The sequence below is a fragment of the Schistocerca piceifrons genome, chromosome 2 (assembly GCF_021461385.2).
Source record: "Schistocerca piceifrons isolate TAMUIC-IGC-003096 chromosome 2, iqSchPice1.1, whole genome shotgun sequence".
In the NCBI taxonomy this organism is placed as follows: domain Eukaryota; kingdom Metazoa; phylum Arthropoda; class Insecta; order Orthoptera; family Acrididae; genus Schistocerca; species Schistocerca piceifrons.
Window position 1 is genome coordinate 174015552 of NC_060139.1, and position 12436 is coordinate 174027987.

General features: G+C 38.3%; 1 protein-coding gene across 6 annotated transcripts in view; it reads left to right on the forward strand.

Annotated features, from left to right (window-relative positions):
- LOC124776369 (cryptochrome-1-like) overlaps positions 1-10224 on the forward strand; it is a 177124-nt gene extending 166900 nt beyond the window's left edge. For 3 of the 6 annotated variants that reach the window (XM_047251323.1, XM_047251325.1, XM_047251324.1), the window contains one exon: positions 9659-10224. In XM_047251323.1, the coding sequence (XP_047107279.1) occupies positions 9659-9855 (197 nt within the window). In that variant the 3' untranslated portion in view covers positions 9856-10224. The remainder of the gene's footprint in view (positions 1-9658) is intronic. The other 3 variants (XM_047251326.1, XM_047251327.1, XR_007015612.1) reach the window with 2 other exon arrangements.
- The last annotated feature ends 2212 nt before the right edge of the window (positions 10225-12436 follow it).

The window sequence follows — 12436 nt, forward strand, 5'->3', positions numbered from 1 at the left end:
CATGGGCAAATATATTACTGAAAGATGACATCGCCATTGGGGAAGACTTCAAACATGAGGGATGCAGGTGGTTTGCAGCTGACAGCATGTTTTCGATTACTATCACAGGTCCCACGCAAACATAGGAGAATATCTCCCGTTGCATAATACTGCTCCCACCAGCCTATGTCTGTGTTGCACTGCACGTTTGGGCCACCGTTCACCTCGATGATAGTGTTTTTGGAGATGACCAGCAATATATTCTAGCAAAAACTGTGTTTCAGCTGAAGAGCTGATGTGTTTCCCATCGCTGTGGTGTTACTGGTACTCAGTCCGTTGTAGTCATAATTGATGATGTCGTCGTATCAGCATGTAAACACTTGGAGGGGGGGAGGGGGGGGGGGTCTGCTGCAGAGCTCCATGGTCAATAGTGTGCTGTGAATGGTTTGCTCCGAAACACTCGTATGTGCACCAGCACTACGCTCTTTCAGCAGAGATGCCACAATCACCATCTATCCTAGTTTACAGAGCAGACAAGCCTCTGAACCTCATGTTCTGTGAAGAGTTGTAGGTGTCCAACCATTTAGCACCTATTGGTAGTTCTACTGTTCTTCTACCTCTTTCCGTAAAGGCTTATGACTGTAGCACGTGTAGATTTGACCAGCCTTACTGTTTTCAAGATAACCATTCACAGGTTCTGCCTAGTAATAATCTGCCCTTTCAGAGTCACCACACACACACACACACACACACACACACACACACACACACAGAGAGAGAGAGAGAGAGAGAGAGAGAGAGAGAGAGAGACGGGGGGGGAGTTAATTTTATGTTCTAATGTGCAACTTAACACTCATACAATATATCATTAGTTATTAATAACTACTTGGAAATTTTCATCGTGCATTTATTTTGTACAGACTCCAATGAACAAAAATGAGCTTCAATAAATATTCTCAGGGTTCATGCTCAATCAAGTGGTTACACATGCACAAGTTTCTGGCCAAATGTCCCTCAGCTGCTGTACTAGCTGTGGTGTTACTGGTGCTCAGTCCATTGTCTTATAAGGCAATGTTTTCTGCCTGCATCTGCTACACCCACTGTAATCTAACAAGGGCTGTGTTCCATATTGTATAGCTTCTTTTATTGCACTATCCCAGAAAAAGATTTCCCTGGACAGTGTAGTCACAGACACCTCTCATGCTCATCCTGGTATTTTTTCTGTCATGCGTATGGTATGCCCGATTGTTTGCAGTTGACTGGTATATTGCATGCCAGCAGGCCTGTGGCATACATTGTCTCTCACAGCCTTCACGATTTGGTGTATTTTAGTTAAAGGCCTGAAGATTGCCTTGATTTTATGCCTTTACAGGAGCTGAATCAAAGAAAGGCAAAAATACCAGTTTTTATTCCTCTACTTGATCATGGTCTGCTTGTGTATAATTTGTGGAATTGCTTGTAGTATTTATTTGTTGTTGTAGCTGTTCTCATAAAAGACTTTTTGTAAATGGTTCAGTTCTTATGAGAAGCTTTTGACACCAGAGATGGCTTTTGCTCAATCAACCAATGTCCTCAGAACAATGTGCTTCTGGACCAGGTAGTGATAGCTAAAACATGAAAATACCAGTCCGTATGAATGGATTTTTTGTTTAAGTCATAGCTGAGGCATCCATTGGGTTTTTGGTAGACAAGAATGTCACGGCTGGGCAAGGCACAAATCTTTTTCAACCTCCATCATGTACCTGATGTGGTCATGGATGCTATTGATGTGTTCCAGAAACTCTGCCAATTTTTCAAGCCCTCGGGGGGAAAAACAATGTACGTGCTGTTGACATAGCAATGAAAACAATGCAGTTTGTGTCCAGGGCAATATCCTGAAAGTTTTCTATCAACAGGTTAGCTACAGTTGGAGGTAACAGGGGCTCCATTAGAACACTGCACATCTGATTGAATGACTCGTACTTTCTGCCTTATGAAAATAAGACAATTTCAGGGTATGCTTGAACAGATCCACCATATCAGGTGTTTGATGGGAACACATCAGAGCTGATCACAATATCAGTTTCTAAGAGAGCAGATGCTTAATATGGCTGATAAAATCACCCATATTCTATATGTCATGTACAGTAGCCCACATTTTAAGTAAAGACACTAGCAAGATGTGAGGGAGAAAATTCTTAATAACATACTCTTCCAGTGATCACCAGTTAGTAGCTCTAGTGTCTCTCACATTATCCATGAGATTTGGTTATATGGCAATTTGTGATAGACGACCTTTTCCAGTACCAACTGGATCTTCAGGTCATATTCAACTTTTTCCAAAATTATGCTCTTGTTAGCTGGTTGGATGACAATGGAGGATTATTGAATAGTGTAGAGAGACTTGTTGCTCTCAGCCCCTGTCAAGTTGAGAGCTGGTTGTATGGATTTTGAAAGGATCCGGCTCATTTTACAGCAAATTTCATTGTCATCTTAGCATCTTGTAAACTGCATGTTCCACACCGTTCATTGTTTTGATAAAGCTAATGTATGGAGCGTTTTAATGAATTATGTTGTGCGCCATGTTGTGGTTGCAAAGGTCAACTGAATATTTTTTCTGTTGTGGATATCTTCCAAGAGACTTTTGAGGCTCTACTGTGGCCAGATCAGTTAAGTTCCAGCCTAAGGCTGAGGGTGAGTCCATCAGTTGCAGATGAGCAGCCAAGAGCTCATGGTCATTTGCATCCAGCTGATTTCTGTAATGTGTCCTTTCTCACAGCAAAGCAAGGTTGACAAATGCAAGATTCTTTTGGCCACAGTAGTCTTGATATAATGGCTCATCGTGGCATCATATTCTTGTTTAGCTTGCACCAATATGTTGTCTTTATGTGGAATACTGCTATCACAAAAAGTATTTTTGTGAGACCTACAGTCTTTGACTGTACTGTATGTTGCCATCATGTATTTGGATTTGTTGATACATGAAAAACAATTTCCCCATATTTTGTCAGGAGGATGTTCTCTATCACAAATGGTAGTATCTTGGGTTCAGTGGAATGCACACTACAGGGTGTCTGGTTCGGAACTGTCCTTGAAGTAGTTGAATTGTAACAGTTCGTTGTGGCACTGTGTGGCAACTGCTGCTCAAATTGCTGGTGCAGATGGAGTATGATGTGCCAGAGCCCCACACCGAATGCAAATATTGTCCATATACCTAGCATGTTCTACAGAGTGTCATCATATTGCCTTGTCCTGCTTCACCAAATCTGTCCCCAATCGAGCATGTATGGGACATCATCGGACGACTACTCCAGCATCATCCACAGACAGCATTAACAATGCCTGTATTAACTGACCAAGCGCAACAGATGTAGAACTCCATCCTACAAACTGATTTATGGCCACCCATGCAACACAATGCATGTATATTTCCATGCCTGCTTTCAACATTTTAGCAGTTATACCAATTATTAATGTGCCAGCATGTCACATTTGCAGTGGCTTATCTCACACTTGCATTAATCTGTGATCTTGAAATGTCAATCATTTAAATATGTCACCTAGACAAATTTATTCCTGAAATTTTGTTATTCAACATTAATTATTTTTTGGTGTTGTGATTTTTTTTCCCATCAGTGTATGTAAACCACTAGCTAGGGTGACTACAGGTGTTTGACTGATTGACTTCATGTCATCTATTTGGAGCCATATCAGGTGATCGATAATGTTATGTTAATGAGATCACAGCCAGTTTGAATTGTGGCATCAGGAATCTATCTTTATCACAACAGCATGGAGACAAATGCACTGCCTAGGCTTCAGCAAATGATGAGCATTTATAATATCCCTTGGCCTTCCCATAACTTATAACTACTCAGTGTATATTGAAGAGATTTTAATCCATTCACAAACCACCCTGAAGCTCTATTGACATCTACTTTACTTTTATTTGTTGCAAGGAGATTTCTGTGCATCTGCTTTCATAAGAGATCATGTGAATAAATGTATGCAACTTGCAGCAGACACTGACAAACTAATTATTTCAATTTTTAATTGTATTAATTTTTCAAGAGTAGAATTCGTAGTAATTTTCTAAAGAAAATCATTTTTGTACTGCACCTAAATTATAACTTGCATTTCTTTCTTAAGTTATTACTAAAAAATGATCAAAAACAGAAATTTACTGCTGTCGGATATTTCATCAGGCAGGGATTTGAACTCACCGGATTATTAAAAGCAGTAAAATAAGAGCCATGGCAATAAAAATTAAAAGAAAGGAACAATAATTAAGGTTCAACATCTGATATAAAAATTAAGGTGGAACTGTGGCAGTACAAGTTAAATGCTATATTTTTCAGTTTAAATGGGACTGGCAGACTTGCAGTAGTTTGATATCAGTGCACATTTCTAACCATCTCTGCTCCATCACCACATTCATGTAAACCTCTGATATATAATTTCTTTGCTCATAGTATATGGATTAATTTGGCATCGCACTAAAATAAAAGAACAGCTACAAAAAATGGTAATTATATAAATAGAAGAATTATTTTGGATTTACCTGTGTGGCACACCAAAAATAAATTAATTAATTAATAAATACTCACAGGGACAAAGAGAGAGTTTTATAGGTGACATTGTAAAGAAGACCCTTCATGGTTGTTGGCCACTTGTTGTTTCACATTATCAAATGAAACTGCTGTAGTAAACTAATTTTAAGTTATCCAATAACTATAAGATATTGTGCAAATGTTACACAAAATCAGTAAGAGGCTACTTGGTCAGCTAAATGCCAGAAGCATCCACTCTGACCAAAGCAATATCCATCCTACCTTAAGGATTTCCACTGTGTTTCCTAGCGATTTACAGGGAAATTCATCTGAAAGGAGGAGCTTTTCATCCTTCCCCTTAAATGCAGGTCCATTATATTTGACCACTGTACCACCTTGACCTTGCTCTTTTTCCCTACTGTGAGCTTGCCAAAGTTAGTTAAACACATTGTGAATCTCCACTACACCCTTCAAGTAGGGATGTGATTCCATAAGAAAAACTATATTAAATTGGTGGTTTTGCTAACACTGTTCCCTTGAGACTTACATAACTGAGCAGTGTGTGTTCCGATGCTCATGTACCAGACACCTGCATTGTATTTTATATCCTTATAAACCAGACTGACTCTTCCTCTCCTTAGTACCTGTCTCCATTTTATTTCTGTTGTTGCATCTCATGTTCCAGTCTTCACCTTGCTCTAATGTGTTTAAGGTGTCTCTATGAAGTTTTCATTACTAATCACTAACAATGTTTGTCAGGTGCATGGCAATTGAGTATTGTTCATCATAACTCTACATGATGCTTAGCAAGATTAGCACTGCCATTCTGACCACAGATGGGTCTATCAGAACCAACTGACTACCATACCATCATCTACTCCATGGCATGAAGTGGATGTTGTATAGAGGGGCATGAGAGTCAGCACACTGCTCTCTTGCCTGTCGTCAGTTCAGCAGAGCTTGGTGCCACTACCTCTCATTCATGTAGCTTCGCAGTTGGCATCATGTGATGTAGGGTCCTCATTACGGTCCTCCCACCAAGGAAAGATTCCTGATAGTACAGGGGGATGAAACTCGGGGCCCCTGCATGTCAGTCCACTGGCCACTCAGCTACAGAAGTGGACACACTACATGATCATACTCTCTATTTCATTTTCTATGACTGTCGTAATGTTCTTGTGTCTTTGTGTTTCCTCCCTATTTGGTGTCTGTCTGTAAAAATATTAGTCACCTGAAGCCTGTACTTTGAACTATGGTTCTCAGTATGTGGTGTCATTGGAAGAAAGGTTTTCTTTCTTTATTGGATTTCTCTTTAATCTGCTATGTTTTTTTTCTTTGAAAATTCAGAAATGCTGACTTGTATATTGATTGGCTGTTGTGTTTACATCTCTCACAAATGTGGCTGTACATGTCTGTTATGACAACAAAACATTTCAACAGAGGTTCATAATTTTTATCTTATCTGAGACAGAAAGCAGTGTGTATCAGTCCCAAGTCAACCACATAATAGACTTTCAGAGTTGTCAGACATAATGTACCACAGGTTTCTATTTGAGGTTCTCTCTTGTTTCTGATATTTATAAATGATCTTCCATTCATAGTTTCAGAACACACAAATTTTCTACTTTTGCAGATGATAGAAGTATGGGAATAAAAAGTAGTATCAATCCTCTTACTGAAAAGGCAGCTAACAAAATATTCGAAATCATCGAAGGTACTTCAGAGCAAATAAACTGTCACTGAATTTTGATGAAACTCAGTACATGCAGTTCCGTATTTGTCACAGACATGTCGAGCTATAAAAAGAGTATTCTGAAATAATGAAATACAAGAAGTAGAAGGTGTTGGTTTTTGAGACTGGAGATAGATCACAATTTTAATTGGAAAACTCACTGACAAGAATTAATGGGGGGCCTTAGTTAAGCGAAGTTTGCAATATGCATGATCAATGGTATTGGTGATTTAATAAACATAGAAACTATTTTATTTTGCCTACTTCTGTTCCTGATTAGTAATGGAATAATTTTGTCTAGAAACTCAACTTTTAGGAACATTACTTCAGAATGCAGAAGCATGTTATAAAACTGTATACAGAGATCATTCTAGAATATCCTGCAGAAATTGCTTAAAAGAACTTGGTATTTTACCAGTTCCTTATATATATAAAAAAAATATGAAAAGTGTGAATATAACACAAAGACAAAACCCAGCCTCTACAAAGATTTCAAAGAGTTAACATTAGTACACAAAGGAGTCAGATACATGAGCAAACATGTAATCAACTGCCTATTAGAGCACATCAAATGTCATGTATCACATAATATGGTGAAGTTTAAGACTCAATTAAGGAACTTCTTGTTGGACAACTCACTCTGTACCACTGAGAAGTGTCTTCACAGAAATTCTCAAATGTGATGTTTTGAGTTATTTTAAATTGATATTAGCACATTAATATACTAGTCTTTTGTAATATTGAGTCATTTCACTGTATTGTACCTCTGCACTATTTCACTGCATTGCACTTACACACTTAAATTACATGTATGTCTTTGCCTTCTTTCCACATCTCAGAGAACCCTGTCGACAAGATTCATGGAATACAGCTATTGTAATGTACTTTGTAATTGTGTTCAGGTACTTCCTGGAGGCTAAACTTTGCTGCTAATATGTATCTGCCAATCTCACTTATTGTGTCAGTTGAGTGTTCCAGTGCTTGGGATGGAAGATGCAATGGTTGTAATGTAGTGTAATGTAGAGTGAAGTATTGTAGTGTAGTGGTTTCTGTCAACCACCTCATTATCACCTGTCTGCTTGTTACCACCAACAAGCCCACATCTTGTCTTTGGGATCTGTTATAATCTTGTATGCTTTACTTACTTGGAAATAAGACATAATATACCACTTATAATTAAGTAAACTATTTAGATCTACAAAAATCAGGCACATCAACAGAAATACAAACTGCCTATTGGCTTCTGTCTCGGGTTCTTCGGCCGACTTTCATCTAATGATTTTTCTGACGTTTCACCAGCACGAGTGGCTGGCAATGTCAAAGCTTCACCCTCCGGTGAACTGGAGTCGAGTTCGCGGCCGCAGACTATATGTACCTGGTGCGCCAACGTCCGAAGGCTTCTCTGCGGTCATTTCCAGTGCGGTTCTCCTCTTGCTACCCGCGACGGTCATTCGCTGCAGTACGGGAAGCCAGGATCCATTTACCTTAAGGCTTTCCTCTTTCTTGTTGAAACTGCTCGCATATTTTTGTATTTCTACAGCTTCTCTGAACAAGCGCATGTGATAGTGCTTCTCTACAGCCAGAACTTCCGTGTCGGCGAATTTTATTACGTGGTCGGTGTCATTCAGTGCGTGCTCTGCCACGACCGATTTCTCCACCTGCGCCAACCTGCAATGTCGCGTATGCTCTTTGATCCTGGTGTTAACCGATCGTCCAGTCGTTTCAACATAAACTTTTCCGCATGTGCTTGGTATACGGTATATTCCCAACTTTGCAGGTGGGTCTCTTTTCTCCTTTACCGATCTAAGACACTCTTTGATCTTCCTTGTCGGTTTGAAAATCGTCTTTACGGCCGATTCTGTCCATCACTCTGGGAATGTATGGCAGAAAGGCCATACCCGACATTTATTTTTCTGGTTCCTTACTTCGCTGAGTGTTTGGCTCTGTTACACTTCTAATATAATTTGTGGAGTACCCATTGCTCCTCAGAACAGTTTCCAGGTGTTGCATTTCTCGTTTGAGGTGTTGCGGCTCACATATTCATCCTGCTCTAGTTACGAGTGTACTAATCATGCCTCTTTTCTGGCTTGGGTGGTGGTTTGACAGTTTGTGCAGGTATTGGTCCATGTTAGTTGGTTTACGATACGCGCTGTGTCCCAGGTTTTCACCATTGCACAAACATGGTGTAAAGACGATTTTCAAACCGACAAGGAAGATCAAAGAGAAAAGAGACCCACTTGCAATGTCGGGAACATACCGTATACCATGCACATGCGGAAAAGTGTATGTCGGAATGACTGGACGATCAATTAACACCAGGATCAAAGAGCATAAGCGACATTGCAGGTTGGGGCAGGTGGAGAAATCGGCCGTGGCAGAACACGCACTGAATGAGGCTGACCACGTAATAAAATTCGCTGACACGGAAGTTCTGGCTGTAGAGAAGCACTATCACACGCGCTTGTTCAGAGAAGCTGTAGAAATACAAAAACACGCGAACAGTTTCAACAAGAAAGAGGAAAGCCTTAAGGTAAACGGATCCTGGCTTCCCGTACTGCAGCGAATGACCGTCGCGGGTAGCAAGAGGAGAACCGCACCGGACATGACTGCAGAGAAGCCCTCAGACGTTGGTGCACCAGGTACATATAGTCTGCGGCCGCGAACTCGGCTCCAGTTCACCACCGGCAATGGAGGGTGAAGCTTTGACAATGCCAGCCACTCGTGCTGGCAAAACGTCAGAAAAATCATTAGATGAGCGTCGGCCGAAGAACCCGAGACAGAAGCCAATAGGCAGTTTGTCAACAAGTGGCCACGAAAGCCTTAACAATTTTGTGTAACAGAGATACAGTTAAGTAGAATGTCTAATGTAGCTTTAAAAATACATTAGAAGCATTTTGGAAGTAATAACAGCCATAGATACCAGGATAATAGCTTGTAAACTGAAGAGCAGTTAGTTGTAGTCCAATACTATAATCTTCACCCCCCCCCCCCCCCAACCCCAAAAGGAAAAAAAAAAAAAAAAAAAAAAAAAAAAACGCATATGTGACCATTAGGAGAAAGTAGGTATACTTACACGATAAGGCAGCCTCAGTTTGATCATATGCAGGTGAAATTGAGGTCTATTAAAATGCCAATAATATGAGACAAATCTAACCATTAACCAAAAATGAATAAATGATTCGCTCATCAGCAAAGTCTTAATACTCACTGCTTAAAGATTATAGAATAATTTTTCCTCATTCTAGAATTGTTAATATTTTTATAAAAAATACTTTTTAAAGAAGTGATATTTTTGTATTAGTTATTTGAAACTTTGGCTGTAAACAGTTTGCATGAGGGGAAACTGTTTACAGCTGAAGGGAAGCTTATTGCAGAGAACTGATGTCTGAACTTGGTATGTGTAATCTATGCATTGCAGGTCTTTTGGCAACAGTTCCTACAATCCGATCACCTTCAGTTAAGGGCGGTCAATACAACGGCAAAGAGGACAAAACTACACCAGAGAACAGGATAGTGAGTGCAAACAATGATTGCAGTATGTATGTTGAAACTCAACAGCAGATGACACCGCAAGAAACTAAATGTGACTGGGAGTTTTGCAGGAGAAACATGTGATTCTTTACATTGGCAGTAACCAGTGAAATCCCATAAAACTAATGCGTTATGAAACAGAAGTCTTTCATTAGTAGGCCTTACAGGAAGTGTTGGGTGCACATTTTAAGAAGTTAAATTATAGTCTGTGATAATGTACTAAATGTGAGGACATATGTGGGAAATAATCAGTATAAAATGAGACATTTCACTGAATTCCAGTCATTGTATATAGAGTGTAAATATATCACAAATTTCTCATTTTTTAACTAAAACTATTTTTAAAATATTTCCAGTGATGCGAGATTTTTCTGTCTTGATTTGTTACACATGTTCATTTCTCACATTGTTAATTGTAGCAATTTTGCTTTTATAAAGCAAAATTATGATTTACCTTTCATTGTACGTGTTTTCTACCAGTAGTCATAGCATTTACTGTGACTGTCTTTCCAATATAATATGAAATTATTTTCTACATATTTTCTTATTTGAATCATATTATGCACAGGAAAATCATCTCATATTTTTAAAATATGCAAAGAAAGTAACATTTAGTAATTAAATTGTCATAATCATAATGGAAAATTCCTCATACAGTACAATTTAATGTGCCTAGAAAAGAATTCATTGTATACATGAACTGTTGAGCAGTAGCTTATTTATTTATTGTATTTTTTGCATGGAGCCACCAACTGATGGCTTTTGCAAACTCCATAGCAATTTTTTTACATGTTTTGTACAAACAGAGAATACATACATTTTATATATGCATAATACAGACATCAGTGTACTTAATAAGACCACAAAATTGTGTGATACACCATAATTATTATGTATATTCAGATTTTACAGAACAGAATATAAAAAGATTTCAATTTAGTTTAATATTAATATTCATTCAGGGAGTATATGCACTTATCTATCAGGAATTATTTCAGTTCCCTTTGTGACAAAGAACTAGGCAGTTTGTAATAACATATCTGGACATCAATGCATGGACCATCACATATTGTTTTTAGTTTAGTTGTTTGTCTATAAAAGCAGTCTTTCCTTTTTTATATTGTAGACATGCATATCAGAGCACTTCGTTGCATTGTTTTGATGTGTCACAAAAAATGTAATTAATTTGTAAAGATACAACAAGTAAACTGTGGTCATGTGTTATGTACGGAAATTTCCCTGCAGGGGTCTCTGTACCCTAGTCCATGGATACTCCTGACCGCTCTTTCCTGTGGGGGTTAGTATTCTGTTCTTATGTATGTCAGCAGCACAGTCCCATGTCTCTATCCCAGAATTAATCAGTGCAAAAATTGTCCTATAATAAATTGCTTATAATGTCTTATTAGAGACTACTTTTGATGATTGGCTAATTAGGTTAGTGAACTACTGATTCGATTACATATAAAACTGATATTGTTTATTTATTGTAGATTTTCATCTGGGTATATATCTAGAAATTGATATTCATCTGTTTCTATTGCTTCAATTTTGCCTATGTTAGTGACAGAAGTTTAGTGTGAATTTGCGAGTTTAAAAGTCAATTAATTGAGATTTACTGAGATTAATCTTCAAACCCTGATCATGGAAATAAGTAGTTATTTGACCTAGACCCTCAAATTTGCTGCCAATGTTAGCTCATCATTTTGTTTGCCAACAAATAGTTGTGAGGCATCGTCTAAGTAGTTTAGCAATTGGGAGTTGAGAGGTGGCTCTATATAATTTATTTACACTAGGAAGGGGGAAATGCCCAGAAGTGAGCCCTGGATACAGCTTGTGTGACTGTTTCTCATCTGGACTGGAAGTTTATGACCTCATTTACTTTGTAATGCAGCTTTGTACACTGCTTACGATTAGCTAGGTATGTAGTCAGCAGTTACGTGGGTATGGCATGTACAATGTATGCCTCAAGTTTACTTAAGAGTAAATCATGGTTTACCAAATTGTAGGCTAACAGGGTCTAGAAATATGCCATGTGTTTACATTCATTGATGAAAGACACCGCCATACTCTTTATGAAGAAACTCCTCTTGATCAAAGATACCACCACACACTTTATGAAGGAACTCCGTAATTGCTGTGATAGTGTTGTGATCTTTTAGGAAGCCATGTTGTGTTTCTGTTTGTAACTTAGTTTTTGAGAAATAGGAGTAGTCAATAAGTTGTGTCAGCAGTACAACTTCAAATACTGTACGGCAGATGCGTATTAAAACTTATGGGCCTAAAGTTTGAAACCTCTTCCTTGGATCCTTTTTTGTGCCCTGGTTTAACTGTGCTACACTTCACTGTATTTTATAAAAGTGTGTTCTCTGATACTATAGTTAATCAGATGAGTAATTATTTTAACTACATCTTTAATCACAACACTACACCACCTGATGAGTACTTACTCTTTAAGTAATTTATTATCATGCCTATTTCCTGTTTACTCATTTCTTGGAATTCACAAGATGACTCTTGCATGGGGCAGAGCTTTGCTTTAACACTTACATTTGTGGTATTAACTGGATTGACAGCTGCAAATATAAAATATTTACTAAAACACTGCATACTTTATTAGATCTTAAACTGTGTTTCCTTCACATCTAGTGTTTACAGTTTCAGTTCC